The sequence below is a fragment of the Nematostella vectensis genome, chromosome 8 (assembly GCF_932526225.1).
Source record: "Nematostella vectensis chromosome 8, jaNemVect1.1, whole genome shotgun sequence".
NCBI lineage: Eukaryota > Metazoa > Cnidaria > Anthozoa > Actiniaria > Edwardsiidae > Nematostella > Nematostella vectensis.
In genome coordinates this window covers 10,379,542-10,395,829 of record NC_064041.1, presented here as the reverse complement: position 1 = coordinate 10,395,829, position 16,288 = coordinate 10,379,542, and the positions used below count along the sequence as shown (strand labels likewise).

Sequence of the window (16,288 nt, the reverse complement as noted above, 5' to 3'; positions counted from 1 at the left end):
TCTTTTAGTTTCTATATACTGTAATTGTGTGTTATAGCGATTTGAAGGTCGATAAATCATTATACTAATTACGTTTGCCTAAGTTAACATTTGACGTAAGCAGGCAAAAAAAGGAGTTATAGTCTAGGAGGAGTTTATGCTATCTACAGTGGCCATTTGAGAATTATTAGAAAAATACTACGAAATGCTCGAGGGTCTTAAACATGGCATAGACACTACCCCACCCCCCACCCCTCACCCCCAAAAAGTAACTATGATAATTAGCTATTAGTAAATTCGCCATTGTTTGGCGGACGTCTGCCTCACCAGTTAAAATCTCGTGCAAATCGAAATGATCCACGGAGAGAAATTTAATATTAGTGTTATGACGAAAAAATATTGCGAAATTCGTCGTCAAAATTAGCCAAAATCCATATGCTAATGTGTGGGGTGTAGAGATTCTTACGATTCGAAATGATATAGGATTGGCCAGGTAGATTATTGTGCGTTTTTACCATTTACAAGTTTTTTTCTTGACAATTAGGTAAAAAGGGTGTACCATCAGACCTTTCTTTAATAATCCTAACCGGTCACGTGAGATCATTTAATGTGCTAACGTCATCCTAACCAGTCACGTGATATTATTTGTTATGCTAACATCATCCTAACCAGTCACGTCATATCTTTTTAACCCCACAATAACCAATTACGTGATATCCTGCTAACGTTATACTAACCAGTCACGTGATCTTTCGTGTAGATCTATCCCCGAGGAGCTTCAGTGTCTACAAAATGGCGACGAGAACGAGTCAGTCAGAATTAGCACCTCTTTTTGTTATGATTGCCAGTGCATATTTTTTCATATATATTTTGGTTAAAAAGTCGTTTTCGAATGAGGGGGATTGAATTTTGCATTGGATGAGGAATAGTAAGTATACTTTATGTTCAAATATAAAGTATAAAAGTCAACATTTTCCTGACTAACTAGAGAGTTATTTGAAAAAAGCCTGGCCGTCTTAGGATTCATGTAGCATGCGACGGTTTCCGGTTACCTAGTTAACTACCCCCTACATAAAAAAAGGGATTTTTGGAATTTATCCAGTAGAAATACTCAAGAGTTTGTTCTGGAGGATCCATGTGTCGTAACCCGCGGTGGTTCATGGGTAGCGAATAAACGGCCGAATCCTTGTTTCTGAAAGCTAAGTGAGTTTTCATAAGAACATAAACAGAAATTCCGCAGCTTTTCAAACCCAGATTTGTATTTTATTTCGCTTTTTTGCTTATTTACTTGATGCCCATGATGCACTGCGGGTTACGATACACAGAATCTAGGTGTATGTGCACGGCAATCATACGAAAGCTGGTGTGTTGGTTATAATGATGCACAAATTTTGACTTTTGAGCACCCTTTCTTAATGTTTTGCCATTTGGCTTTTAACTTTTTATATTGAATCCTTTCTAGGATGTATTTCTGATCAGTATTTCGCGTTCATTGTTTGCAGCAGAGGGAAAAAAGATGGTAAATCTGTTACTTTCAGTGTCAAGCCGGACGAAATAAGCGACGACTCGTTAGTGGTTTCTTGCTTTTTGCACAAACATGATTCGCACTTAATTATAATTTCAGGGGGAAAAATTTCGTTTATTTATTCAAACATCTGTTTCATTTTCAAATTGAGTTATTATCTAATTTTACCAGTTTACTATTCCTTTTTACTTTAATTAATTAAGCATTGATTGTTCTTTTTTTTTTTTGTATTTTTTACACGTCACAACTTGTCATTTTTGCGGGAACTACGCCAAGTTTTGGCGGGAACTAGACTCTTCTATTCAAAGTAGTGTGAGTTATACCAACACTCTTTTCATAAACAACAAAAAGATTCTAATGACATAGAGACATACTAAATAATTCGTATTGTTTGCCTGATGACTTGCGTATTTTACACATTATATTATATTATATTTTACACTTCGCTTATGCTATGAATAAGTAATAACAGAATTATTTATTAGAAGAACTTGGCATTTACCTGCGAGCATCAGTTAAAACAGGGAAGTTAAAAGGGGCAGAGAACATGTAAACCTTTTTTTTTATAAAACAAACATTATTAAACTCAGTTTTTTTGCTTGCACATTACACTTTGTACGAAGTCAAGCTCCTTATTAAATAATATTTGCACCTTAAATGCGTTTTTGCAATGATGAGAAAAACGCGTATAATATTTACTACATTAACAGCATTATAAATAATTCAATAGCCGAAGCCGGTGGTCAGAAAAAAATTCAGTGTCTTTTATCTTCCAAATTATGCTTATATTATCATTGATACGCAGTTTGATCGACCAGAACAGCTCCAAAAAATTGCACGCGCTTGTAGAATAAGCGCTGTCGGAAAGCAATAAGTAGTACTATGAAAAAGCTCTTCTAAAGAGGAAGCAATGGCACGGAAAAAGAGAGGACACATTGAGTTTCTGCCGACAGTTTCACTAATTGAACCTCCTCGTCCTAGGTATAAGCTACGAGACCTGCTCTCTTCTGACAAGACCGGCGACGATAAAGACAGGTAATGTCTTAATTTGTAGCAAGCACTTTAAAATAAACTGAATTGAAATACTTTAAACCAGAATAAAACATAGCTCAAATGCTCCTAAATTTGATTTGTAAAGAAAGCATTAGCTGTATTTTATGATGTATGTGGCTATGCTTTGTCGATTTGAAGAGCAAGAATTATTCAAAATTTCCTTGGGGATCCCAGAGATCCTAACGAATCGTCAAGGTCTTGATAATATTGCCATTGCAATTAATATAAAATATGGCAAATTTTGGTTCAGTAGAATTACTTGAACTTTTGAGTATGTGGGTTGTTTTGTAAACATTGCTACTTAAGAAGAAACACTGGAACATTTATTGCTTTCACCCTTGCCATATATGAAAAAGTCACTAAAATTAGAGATTATGCTAAATATGGTTAGAGTTTGAAATATATTTTTAATTGAAAGAACACATACAGTGAATATTGTTTCATTCAGATGGAATGGAATAATGTTTTGGATTGGCAAGTGATGCTTTTCGTTATCTGGGGGAAAATAAATCCTAAAAAAAGCTTTTAAACAGGTACTTTATAGCCAGATTTTCTCTTATTATGTAGCGGTTATAATAAAAAAGACGATAAGATCGCAAGCTCAGTGGTTAGGATAAGCAAGCCAATATTTTTCTTTTCCTTTTGTAAAACATATGCCGTACTTGCATCAATATTTAAGAGTACTTTAAGGAAAATATCAGAATAACCTCAGACTAGTAAAGCAAAGCTAATGATCAAGAATGACGAATGACAACAAATGCAAATTTTACCTCAACATTTTCCAAGTTTGTATGAGGATTCCAAGCGACGGAATATAAAAAATACTTAACCTCCAGATGCTAATTGGAAAATAATTATTGGGATCAATTCATTGATTATGACAGCACACACTGTGTATTGTAAACGAAATTAAAAATTGTGGAAAGTTACTAAAAAAAACATTCAAGGCTACTTCCATCACATGACCAAACAAAAAAAAAACCTTGTAAACCAAGCAACTCTTGACGTGAAGAATCCAGAATGGAAAAGGGGCTTTAAGCCCCAGTCACTAACTGAAATAATTTTGAAGAAAAAGCAAGAAAACAGAACGGAGAGCAGAAATAACTTTTGGTAATGACTCCCGGGAAGGGTGAAGAATGTTTCCTTTAATCCTATGATCCTAATGTTTCCTATAATCCTTAGCTTGTGGTTTCTAACTGACCTGTGTTGTTTGATTCACAGAGTGCGGGTGGAGCACTATAAACACGACAAATCGTTTAAAGAAAGATTAAGATTTTATTTTGTAACAAATCAAAGATATAGTAAGTATTATATTTACGTATTCAGTCCCCTCCTATTGTACTTACAGTAAATCTAAAGGGGAAGAATTTGGGAGGGGGGAGGGGTTATGGTAGGAGCTAGAACTTGTTGGTACTTTTACAAATGATGGTTTTAGACATCTGGTCTGTAAATTTAACATGGATTTTTTGTGAATAAGAAAAAGAATGGTTGTTATACTTGGAACTTCTGTTTATTTATTCAGGTATAAGATGGCAAATATTCCGCTTTATTATGAAAATTGTCTCCTGCGTTTTATATGTGCTAAGAAGTGTCCAAGACACAGATCCCAATACGGCAACCTGGTAAGAGCCAAACACGATTCATCTGTTCATTGCCAGCCTTATCCACTACGGTCTAACAGGGAAGAAGAGATATGCAAAATCACAATTTTGGGGGTCCTGTGTGTTCCGGATACATAACACAGGAATCCAATGAATCCTTTTTTGTTTTCCGATTAAAATGGACTACGGAGTAGGCGTATTCAATCCAGTCTTATAATTCCACACATTCTTATCGGGATCCCTATGGTTGTATATGAACCGTGAGTAGGTACAGGAACTGGGACGAGCTCACCGAGGCTGTATTTCGTTTTTATACCTTATGCCTTAATCATATTTCAATAAAAACACGTCGAGCCTAACCCTGACCCAAAAGGTGATCAGGTGATCACCTCATAAGCGACCACCTAGGGAATTCAAAAGGTCGCAAGTGTTTATTTATGAGAATGGACTTTCGGGATATATCTAACTCGTTTTGAGTGGTCTCTTAGATTACCACTCTGCATTGCTGTTTTACATATTTATACCTGCAGACATTCTCATACCCCCCACCTCTATTCTAGCTCAAGGTGTAGGATTTAGCCCGAGTATAGGGTAGGCCCCTCCACATCACTCCTCTCCCATTCTTGCTTTAGATGCAGGATTAAGCCCGAACATAGCGTGGATTAAGGTGTAGTATTTTTATTTTCTTTGCAACAGCTATGGATGTACTTCGCTAGATATTTCAAATTCTACAACGTGGTGCTGCGTGAAGCCGGCGGACGATTCTGAACAGTAAGTTATGACTGTTTATATCATCAACATACAGGAAGACAGAGCTCCGAGCTCTTAGTGGTATAAAATGATTTCTCTGTCTGTTTCTTTTCAGTAACTGGTATTCGTTATTATGGGTGCACAGATCGTACGAGCTCTGGATTGTACAGGTGAGTTAAACGACATTCGATGTCGTGTATTGCGTTTCGTTTCTTATTGTATGTCGTCTATTTGTCTTCAGCTGAATTTCGCTTAGCATGATCAAACACTTGCGCATTAGTGAAATTCAACCAAACAAGTCTTTAGTCGAGTATGTGCTTTGTGCAACTATCACAGAAGTGACTAACGAATTATACAATGACACGCGTAAATCGCGCGCTCTTATTTTAGTCAAGGGTCCATATGTTATTTGAAGACACACACATTGTTGTATAGGACAAATACAGCTCAATTTTTGGTGTGTCTGTCCTCTAATAAATGCACAGAAACGTCACAGCGTGTCATTAACAGCAGTTTAGCAACTCGACTGCATCTCGTTATGTACTGTGCATTTATTAGAGGTCAGAAGCAAGCAAAAAGTGAGATCTTTTTGCTTTACGCACATACCTTATGTTGCTTCATCGCTCAACAGACCGTCATCGCGTTTTATTCTCTTCTTGACACCTTTCTTCACTGCTATCTTAGTTATAAGGTGAGATATAAAAACAACTAAATCAATATAAACAAATCAAGTAATAGGATAGATTACCTAAGTCTCCTCCATCTTACTTACAGGCAACTTATCACATTCTCCTTTTTTCAGGGCGGTTCATCCATTTTACTTGCAGGCAACTTATTGCTTTCCCGTTTTCTTCAGGGCGGCTGCTCCTTTCTACTTACAGGCAACTTATTGCTTTCTCGTTTTCTTCAGGGCGCCTCATCCATCTTACTTGCATGCAATTTATTTCTTTCTCGTTTTCTTCAGGGCGCCTCATCCATCTTACTTGCATGCAATTTATTTCTTTCTCGTTTTTTTAAGGGCGGCTCCTTCCTACTTGCAGGCAACTTAATGCTTTCTCGTTTTCTCCAGGGCAACTCCTATTTCCTACGTGCAGGAAACTTATTCTTTCTCGTTTATTTCAGGGCGGCTCTATCCTGAGTCAGATTGTCAGTATGCGTCTCTTTCTAGAAGTCATACTTTCCGTCCCTTTCTTAATATCGGTGAGTAGAGTGGATGTGTTAGAGAAATGTTGAACATTCATCAGATATGTGAGACCGAACATCAAAGCTCAGTAAAATCCTTGACGAAGCTTAATGTAACTTTACGCATAACTGCCATACTGGAATGCATGTTAACTTGTCTATTTTGATATATTTATGCAATCGTGATTTGTCCCTGTTTTCCGTCAGTTAGATGGTGTTTGATCTTATAAAAGAATGTCGATCGGCAAAGCCTTTTAAATATATTAAACTAAAACAGTCAACCTTTTATATCTTCGACCATTTAAAAAGAAAATACCAAAATAGCAATCCACGAAGTCCGATTCTTTATTAATATATTGATATTTGATTGAAAATACATCAGTTTTCGCTTGAATAAGCCAATGGAATTATATGCTTTTTGTGACTTTGCATTATGCGAGAGGGATAATGGCTTTATATTTCAGATATTCATGTCAGAGCTGAGAAATATCTGGATCCCGTTGTTTTTAAATTGTTGGTTGGCTAAAGCAGCGCTGGAAACCATGTTTGTAAGTACATAAGAATTCATATTTGATAAGCAATTAGATAAGTACATTGTGTACAAAACATCAATACACGACAACATCTCCCAACACAACACAGTACAATGTGCACATTGTAAAGGGGCTGCGTCTATTTTCCAGTAGGCCACTTTATGAATAGAAGCATGCTTCCCTTAGTTTCCTAAACCAAAAGTCGCCTTACCCATCCCCTGTTAGTTTACACAGTAGAGTCTCTGCATCACAGGGGAGCAGAGCCCCACATGAATCTTCGAATATTTCTCTAGGGTTAGTACGTCATAAAAAAGACCCAATGAACTGGCATTCTCTCTCTAGCCCTAACCCTAATCCTACATCAAGAACTGCTCGTGGGTAATCCGAGTTTCGACCCTTTACGTGACACTTAAATACATGCGCAGTGGTGACAAATGTAGCCCCTTTATGCCTCATATACCATTTGCCTTCCGCAGAATGATCTTCACCGGTTGGTGTTACACCAGCAGTCCGCCTTGTCTCAGAAAGTCCTGATTCTTATTACGACAGTCGTCTGCATACTCTTTACAAGGTTAGGTGGGCCGGTCCCGTGGGGGAGAGCGGAGGGGGATGAGGGCGCGCATGTAGTCTTTTTGGCTGTGGATTTTTGGCTGTCGATCCGGCTGGCACTTCTATGTGTAACTGGCAACCGCTGTTCATTTTTATAGCGTTTGCGGTATCCACCATCTTGAGCGAGCCTCGCTTCAGTGGAGCATGATGAAAACCCTGTGGTTTGTGATCGTGACGTTTAGCACTGTGGGGTATGGGGATACTGTCCCCACGCACTGGACCACGCAGACTTTCGTCATGATCATGATCGGCATCGCACTGGTGCTCCTACCGATAGAGGTATCTGTCATGCGTCACGCAATCTTATACATCCGTCACGCACTATTTTACATCTGTCACGCACTATTTTACATCTGTCACGCATATAATACGTCACGCACTCTTTTACATACGTCACGCATATCATACGACACGAAAAATTTTAGATTTGTCACGCATATAATACGTCACGCACTCTTTTACATCTGTCACGCGTTTTATCCGTCACTCACTCCTTTACACCTGTCACGAATATCATGCGTCGCGTACACTTGGACATCTGTCGCGTAAATTATACGTCACATCACACTTTTGTACATCAGTCATACCTTTAATGCGTCACGCACTCTCTTACATCAGTCACGTAAATCATACGTCACGCACTCTTGAGCATCTGTGCTGCAAATTATACGTCACGCACTCCTGGACATCTGTGTCGCAAATCATACGTCACGCACCTTTGTTTACGTCTCGCGTTTGTGATCATCGGTAGCATCAAGAAAGTATAAGATATATTTTGATATCTCATAAAATGTTTTATGCTCTCTTGATAACACTAGATACATCATATATACTTACCTTGTTCAAGGGCATTTCAAATTTGATGTCAAGAAGCGCGGGAAAAGCTTTCAGAACTAATTCCTCCGCGAATTCTATTTCATTTTTTAGCATGGGAATAGCGCGCCGTTAACCGTAACACCATAACCAATAAATTCCCTTGATGTGTGCAGTCAAATTGTTTATGACGCGACAGTGAAAACAAGAAAGCATCGATTGGTTTAGACGGTTGATCGACTTCGCTATTTCCAAATGAGACAAGGATTTTGGTTTTGCGAGGTCGCGCAATAACGAATTCTTTTATCAGAAACACTAACCGAATCTCAACAATTCGAACTCAGATATTCTGATGTTCTCTGTTCATCTGCCCACAGCTCGAGCGTCTAGCATTTCTTCTCTTCAGTCGTCAGAAAGAGGGCGGGGCCTACAACCACCTGCTGGCTGGAACCGATAGACACGTGGTGTTGTGCGCGACGACGCTACGCACGGGCACGCTCATCGACTTCCTCAACGAGTTCTACGCAGATTCACGCCTACATGTAATACACGATTGTACTTACCATAGGCGATATTCAAAGCACGCCTGGCGACAGGCTGATTTTAGCGAAAGCGCAGATACAACCTGGTCTAGTCGAAGGCATGGATCAGTAATCAAGCCAGCCGCGACTCATGCTCAACCACAAAACACAGCTTAAATTTGGACTGTTTTTGTTGAGCGAGGATAACCGGAGAGCTCCTTTTAGCAAAGGCGAGAACCAAGAAACTGTACTCACGTCAAAACCGGGAATCGAACCCGGACCCCTGTGGCAAAAAGCAAAGGCACTACAGAGCGATACTAAGGCTATATATGTTACAGCATATATTGATATTTGTCCGAAACCCTCTGTCCGTAGGATGTCCATGTGGTGTTGCTGTGCCCGTCCGACCTGGACAGCACCCTGCGCATCCTCCTCCAAGTCCCCGTTTGGGCCCAGCGCGTCACGTACCTCAAGGGATCCGCCCTCATTGACGAGGACCTCGTCCGAGCGAGGCGAGTATACACCTATTTCAATTAACGTTGTCGGTGCAAATGGCGAATGGCATATGGAAGTTGTAAGACAAATCACTGCTTGTAGGTATAATTACCCCTAAGAGTAAAGAATAAGCAAACTAATTGCACGAGTTATTCACTTTTTCCTGCTTTCAGTAAAATATGAGTAGTCCCTTTGGTAGTTTTGGATGGTAGCACTGCCGTTTGCCATTTGCGCTGACAACGTATTTTTAAATAGGCGTATACCAGTGATTATCGAACAATGGTATTTAAATTATTCTTATCATTTAATTGTACTGGGACTTTAGCCTAATTACTTACGTCTTTTTTCTGTCATGAGTTTTTCGTAGGCCACGATTTAATCGACAACTCGCTATTAGAGGAGAGACGTAAGCTAGGATGAAGTATTCTCGATGAATCTTTGTGAGTCTATTTGTTATTCTACTGACATATAAAGGTCAACTATTGAGTAAGAAATCTTCTTCGACGGTTGATTCACGTGGAATTCTTCAAACTAGCGTTTGATTCTACTCTAATGACGACTTGTGAAAGAAACTATGTCAAGCATTTTCCACGGGCTTCGGCTGACACAACCGCAAATAGAGAAGAAACAGAATTTGTGTCCCAAGAATGATGTCGTAACTCCTTTCAGAAAACCGTGACCAACAGAAAACGGGAAAAAAAACTAATGACCAATCGGCATTTCCGCTACCTATGTTCATCTCGATTCTATTATCTCTATATTTGCAGGGTTGAGAATGCAGCTGGCTGCTTTATACTGGCTGATCGCTATGCTGCAGACCGCGAAGCAGCGGTAATCTATTTGGTCTTTACGTATCCGCGTCTTTTCTGCTGCGTGCGGTATACCTGTTGCTTGACTTATTACTGTTGCCATGGTTGCAGGATCAGCATACAATCCTCAGGACTTGGGCGATACAGGATTTCGCTCCCGCTACGCCTCTATTTGTACAGATTCTAAAACCTGAAAATAAGTTCCATGTCAGCTTTGCAGGTTAGTTGGTATGCAACACCTTGCTGTTGTGTAGTTATAGTAGCGATAGGGGAATTGCGCTAAGAGATCACGTTACTGTTTGGGTGGCAACCTAGCGTGGGTTCATTCTTTTAGCGGCAAAATAACAGCAACAAAAATCAACTTATTCAGTGCTAACTAAAAATACCATACTTGTTTTAGAAGGGGTTTAGTTCCATTAAAATATTTTATTTCTGATTTTTTTGTTTGATTATGTTGTTTTGAATTTGCCGCCCAGAAAGGTCATGTGATCTCTTGGCGCAAGTCCCCTATCGGGGGTGAAGCCTCGCTATGGTGTTGTAAAAGTGGATAGTGGTGGTGGTGATAATCCTCAGTAATGGTGTTGATGAAAATCAGGCGCGTACACAGGGTGTACGCGCACCCTCCTTGGCGGCCAAAAACTAAGGGTAATTTCTTATTAAGGATATATCAAATACATTCCTTTTCCATATCATACTTTCGACTGCGCTCCCCCCCCCCCCCCCCCCCCCACCTCAGCTAATCCTGGATAAGCTGAAAATCCTGATGGTGATATAAAAAATGATGATGATGTCGATAGTAAAAATGATGATGGTGATAATGATGACGGTTGTGGTGGTGCTAGATGATGGTTTTGGATTGTATTGTTGGTGATGGTGATAATGATATTGATTGCTTTTTTTTATTAAGTATAATAATAACAATAATGTGAAATTCGCTATGTTCTGTTACTATGTGCTGTTTATCCGCAGAACACGTGGTGTGTGAGGACGAGATAAAACACGCGCTCCTCGCCGTCAACTGCGTCTGTCCTGGCATCTCGACACTCGTCACCCTACTGCTACACACCTTACACGAACAGTACGTGTCATTTGTCGACTTTCGTGTATCGAGTGTCTTATACTAAGTGTCATGTATCACGAGTTGTATACCGAGTGTTGTGTACCGAGTGTTGTGTACCGAGTGTTGTGTACCGAGTGTTGTGTACCGAGTGTTTGTGTACCGAGTGTTTGTGTACCGAGTGTTGTGTACCGAGTGTTGTGTACCGAGTGTTGTGTACCGAGTGTTGTGTACCGAGTGTTGTGTACCGAGTGTTGTGTACCGAGTGTTGTGTACCGAGTGTTGTGTACCGAGTGTTGTGTACCGAGTGTTGTATACCGAGTGTTGTGTACCGAGTGTTGTGTACCGAGTGTTGTGTACCGAGTGTTGTGTACCGAGTGTTTGTGTACCGAGTGTTTGTGTACCGAGTGTTGTGTACCGAGTGTTGTGTACCGAGTGTTGTGTACCGAGTGTTGTGTACCGAGTGTTGTGTACCGAGTGTTGTGTACCGAGTGTTGTGTACCGAGTGTTGTGTACCGAGTGTTGTGTACCGAGTGTTGTGTACCGAGTGTTGTGTACCGAGTGTTGTGTGCCGAGTGCTGTGTACCGAGTGTTGTGTACCGAGTGTTGTGTACCGTGTGTTGTGTACCGAGTGTTGTGTGCCGAGTGTTGTGTACCGAGTGTTGTGTGCCGAGTGTTGTGTACCGAGTGTTGTGTACCGAGTGTTGTGTACCGAGTGTTGTGTGCCGAGTGTTGTGTACCGAGTGTTGTGCACCGAGTGTTGTGTACCGAGTGTTGTATACCGAGTGTTGTGTACCGAGTGTTGTGTGCCGAGTGTTGTGTACCGAGTGTTGTGTGTCGAGTGTTGTGTGTCGAGTGTTGTGTGTCAAGTGTTGTGTGTCGAGTGTTGTGTGTCGAGTGTTGTGTGTCGAGTGTTGTGTGTCGAGTGTTGTGTGTCAAGTGTTGTGTGTCGAGTGTTGTGTGTCGAGTGTTGTGTGTCAAGTGTTGTGTGTCAAGTGATGTGTGTCGAGTGTTGTGTGTCGAGTGTTGTGTGTCAAGTGTTGTGTGTCAAGTGTTGTGTGTCGAGTGTTGTGTGTCGAGTGTTGTGTGTCAAGTGTTGTGTGTCAAGTGATGTGTGTCGAGTGTTGTGTGTCGAGTGTTGTGTGTCGAGTGTTGTGTGTCGAGTGTTGTGTGTCGAGTGTTGTGTCGAGTGTTGTGTGTCGAGTGTTGTGTCGAGTGTTGTGTGTCGAGTGTTGTGTGTCGAGTGTTGTGTACCGAGTGTTGTGTGTCGAGTGTTGTGTGTCGAGTGTTGTGTGTCGAGTGTTGTGTGTCGAGTGTTGTGTGTCGAGTGCTGTGTGTCGAGTGCTGTGTGTCGAGTGCTGTGTACCGAGTGCTGTGTGTCGAGTGTTGTGTGTCGAGTGTTGTGTGTCGAGTGTTGTGTGTCGAGTGTTGTGTGTCGAGTGTTGTGTGTCGAGTGTTGTGTGTCGAGTGTTGTGTGTCAAGTGTTGTGTGTCAAGTGTTGTGTATTGTTTGTTGTTTGTCGAGTCTCGTATGTCTAGTGTCGCGTATCGATTTTCGTATATCGTGTATCGAGTGTCGTCTAACAAGTGTTGTGAGTAAGTTTTCTCTCGTCAGATTACGGCTACACGAATACACTTACACGAATAGTACGTGTCCTGTATCGAGAGTTATGCATCGAGTTTAGTTTATCTAGGTTCATGTAAAAAGTGTCAATTTTTCAAGCTCGACAATACGAGATGACGATACTACACGATGGCAATACGATAGCATAACGATCTTACACGATGGCAATACGATAGCATAACGATCCAGAGAACATCGATGTCCTTCGAGATTATTCCAATATTTTATATTTGCAATGATTTCTAGACGCGGGTCCGAGAAATGGCACGAAATTTACGGGAAGTGCGCAGGGAACGAGATATACGACATTCGACTCGGCGACAGCATGATCTTTCGTCCTTACGCCTACAAGAGCTTCACGCATGCGGCCTTCCACGCACACAAGAAGTGAGTTAAAGAACGCTAGTCAGCCACACCCTTGTTATTGTTTTATTTACTGTACCAAGGCGTGGTGGGTCGCACAGAACTGCAAAAGGGTAAAACAATTCTCTTGTTACGTGACAGGTATGGCGTGACATTAATCGGCGTAAAACGTCACGGAAAAGGAGGTCGACTTATGTTGAACCCAGGCCCCTCTCACAACATGGCGTACGACGATAGGTGCTTCTATATAGCGATCTCAAGCGAGGAGGACACAGCTTTCAAGAAATACGAGGAGCCCAAGAAAACTAAACGCCTGAGCAGCAACCACTTCAAGAAAAACTCGTTCGTGACAGCAAGCTCTGTGGCCTTGGAGCTACGAGGTGATGGGTCACTAGCCGGCGACCAATCGGAGAATAGTAAGTGTTGTTGATCTAAGGGGTGTTTTGATTGGTCATTTGCCGGCGATCAATCGGAGAATAGTAAGTGAGGCTGATCTAAGGCGTGTTTTGATTGGCCACTTTCCGGCAATCAATCTGAGAATAGTTTAAGTATAGTCAGGAGTTGATATATAAGGCACATTTTGATTGGTCAGTATCAGGACCGCACGCAAAGATTAGTCAGTAGAGTTGATTTAAGATTGCTTTTGTTGGTTATGAAGACCGCAGGCCGCAGGAGTTTGTCTATGCCGAGAAAAAAAAAAACCCGGGAGAAACAGGCGCGAACACAGGGGGGTGCGCAGGGTGCACGCTACCCCCCTTGGCGGCTAAAAAGCTGGTAATTTCTTATAATGGAATCTTTAATTATTACGCTTTTTCCATATGATTCATATTACTGCCCACCCACCCTCTCTTTGTTTAGTCGAGACAATAGGTATGAAGCACTTTGACTCCTCCTCAAATGGAGTCTCCCAACGACACCCGCCTCAGGACATCGAAGTAGAAATCGAAACTAACCGAGCGACATACGGGACGTCTACCCCATCCAGCCCTTCAGGAGAGTACGATGAGGTGGAGAGAGGCCCGCCACGCCCTACTGAAGGGGGTCTAGACGGGACTGCCAGGCTGAAGGAGGTCACGTTCGAAGTCGGGGATTCACGAAGGTCGTCGGCATCTGCGTTTGTCCCGGACGAATCAGATATGGACTCGGAGACCGGCGAGATGGAAATCGAGAATCTCCCAAGCAGAATACCAAAGTAAGTAAACAAAGCAATGTGTAGTTACTTTTATTTCATCAGAAGAAATATGAGTTCAAGAAATCTATTCCAAGTAAACAAGTGTAATCATTTGAATGAACCATAATGAATAAGAATGATGAATAATGAATGTTTATCAAGAAATTAATATTTTAATTAAATTGCAAAGAACTAAATCTCTATCATTCAAGCGAAGCCGTTCAGACAGGCCAGTGGAAATTAGAAAAAAAAACGCGGATTTTTCCCGTTTTTACCACGCCTATTTAGATCACCTACCTTTTCTTTTTATCAGAAGTCATTCAAGTGATACATACCAATTTGCAAGGAAGATGACAGTACTGATAATATATATATATATATTTTTGTGTAGTTATATTGTGGGTGTTCTTCCCGTATCTCCGTACATCGGACGAACTCCGATGAGGTGTCATCTTTACCAGACTCCAAAGCCATTCTGCTGTCTAAGACTTAACGAGGTAAAGGCGCTCATTGTAAGTTTTGTAACCCCTTTAGCGCTATAATATATAATGCCTATTCGCACTAGTGGTACTGTCTAACCGTTTAAACCTTCCCCCACAGGACTGTGAGCACAGAGAAATGAGTGACTCAGTACACACCTCTAAGAAGTGTCTAACCGCCTTACCCCTCCCCACACAGGACTGCGAGCACAGAGGAATGAGTGACTCAGTGCGCACCTTTAAGTAGTGTCTAACCACCTCACCCCTCCCCCCACAGGACTTTGACCATAGAGAAATGAGTGACTCTGTGCGCAACTCTAAGTAGTGTCTAACCGCCTTCCCCTCCCCCCACAGGACTGTGAGCACAGAGAAATGAGTGACTCTGTGCGCATGCACAGGCAGCAACATGGAGGTATCATTGTGTCATCCCCGGTCGCCGAGGCGGGTCTTTACAACTTTATCCTCCCTTTGCGGGCATACCACCGGCCCAAGATCACATTAAAACCGATAATACTACTGCTAGGAGAAGAGTGAGTACGAGTAAAACATTCAGTCTTTATTAAGCGGGCAATCTCTTTTTTAACGGTCATTTACATTTAATTCTCGTTTTTTTCTCTCATGCCTACTTTAAACTTGACCTCTTTTTTGCGGTCACTTCTATAAAGCGGACGAGGTCACCATAACTTTAACCTAAATTGAGTGGTCACTAAATGAAGGTTCAGCCAGTTTACATTTTGCTTGGCTTAAGAGCTTAGTAAACTCTAATTAGCAGTTACTTTAGCGGTATCGAGGATGGCTGCTTAACAGAGGTTTTACTGTAATAAATATCAAGGTCCATTCAAATGTGAGAACCTGTCTCTGTACCAATGGAAGTGCGCAGGCATATGTAAAATTGCGCAGGCCATGCAGCAGAATCTGACGTACTTATTTATTCATTCATTTGATTCCATTATCCGCAGACCAAATGAAGATTTCCTGGAGGCAGTCTGTCACTTCCCGATGTTGTATTATATGGTTGGAACAATAAATAGGTAAGGCATACAATGGGTGGGCTGAATCAATCCCACATGCATTCTTCCTCTTATCTATCTATTTCAAGTAAATAAATTGTTCTATGAGAATCCATAACTCGAAGCCCGCGTTTTCTATTAAGACCTTGTAGGTACCTTTTCGCAGATTAACGAATATTATGTAAAACTTCACCGCCACCTGGGTACGAAAATTTAAGTACTAAAATTACTCGTTCAATACCAATGACACGACGCAGTTTACGACATATCGATGCTCTAGTGCAACCTTATCAAAATATGTATTCATTTTTCTACTTTTTGATAATCATCTCAATGTTTCCAGCCTTGATAACTTGCTGGAGGCGGGGTGTCTGTACGCGGATAGCATCGTCGTCGTCGGACAACAGCGTATCTCGAGCCAGGCGTACGGCGACGAGGAACACATGGCGGACGCCAGTACCATAGTAGGGGTGCAAACTATATACAGGTAGGCATAACTAAATTACCTTACTTTTCGAGTCGTACGCAACGAGGTTATATAGGTACTCCTCCATCATTATACTTCACTTATAAAAATTAGTCATATTTTTCTGAAATTCCAGATTGATGCTTAGAATTTCTACAGTACCAAACATTCATTCATTCATTCATTCATTCAGGTTATTACTTGTATTAACTGTTTAAATTCTAAGGTCTTAAATTTGTTGGCTGTTTA

General features: G+C 41.1%; 1 protein-coding gene across 8 annotated transcripts in view; it reads left to right on the top strand.

Moving 5' to 3' along the window:
- LOC5503898 (potassium channel subfamily T member 1) overlaps positions 1-16,288 on the top strand; it is a 30,010-nt gene that overhangs the window by 7,940 nt on the left and 5,782 nt on the right. For 5 of the 8 annotated variants that reach the window (XM_032372150.2, XM_032372151.2, XM_048731286.1 and 2 more), the window contains exons 2-23: positions 2,486-2,539; positions 3,779-3,858; positions 4,080-4,179; positions 4,855-4,929; positions 5,024-5,078; positions 5,540-5,599; positions 6,031-6,108; positions 6,555-6,638; positions 7,100-7,194; positions 7,331-7,511; positions 8,423-8,587; positions 8,942-9,078; positions 9,829-9,892; positions 9,982-10,090; positions 10,840-10,948; positions 12,797-12,937; positions 13,055-13,329; positions 13,772-14,105; positions 14,476-14,581; positions 14,918-15,093; positions 15,523-15,594; positions 15,917-16,060. In XM_032372150.2, the coding sequence (XP_032228041.1) occupies positions 2,486-2,539; positions 3,779-3,858; positions 4,080-4,179; positions 4,855-4,929; positions 5,024-5,078; positions 5,540-5,599; positions 6,031-6,108; positions 6,555-6,638; positions 7,100-7,194; positions 7,331-7,511; positions 8,423-8,587; positions 8,942-9,078; positions 9,829-9,892; positions 9,982-10,090; positions 10,840-10,948; positions 12,797-12,937; positions 13,055-13,329; positions 13,772-14,105; positions 14,476-14,581; positions 14,918-15,093; positions 15,523-15,594; positions 15,917-16,060 (2,694 nt within the window). Of the gene's footprint in view, positions 1-739; positions 788-1,481; positions 1,548-1,797; positions 1,817-2,485; positions 2,540-3,778; positions 3,859-4,079; positions 4,180-4,854; positions 4,930-5,023; positions 5,079-5,539; positions 5,600-6,030; positions 6,109-6,554; positions 6,639-7,099; positions 7,195-7,330; positions 7,512-8,422; positions 8,588-8,941; positions 9,079-9,828; positions 9,893-9,981; positions 10,091-10,839; positions 10,949-12,796; positions 12,938-13,054; positions 13,330-13,771; positions 14,106-14,475; positions 14,582-14,917; positions 15,094-15,522; positions 15,595-15,916; positions 16,061-16,288 lie in introns of those variants that run through there. The other 3 variants (XM_032372148.2, XM_048731285.1, XM_048731289.1) reach the window with 2 other exon arrangements.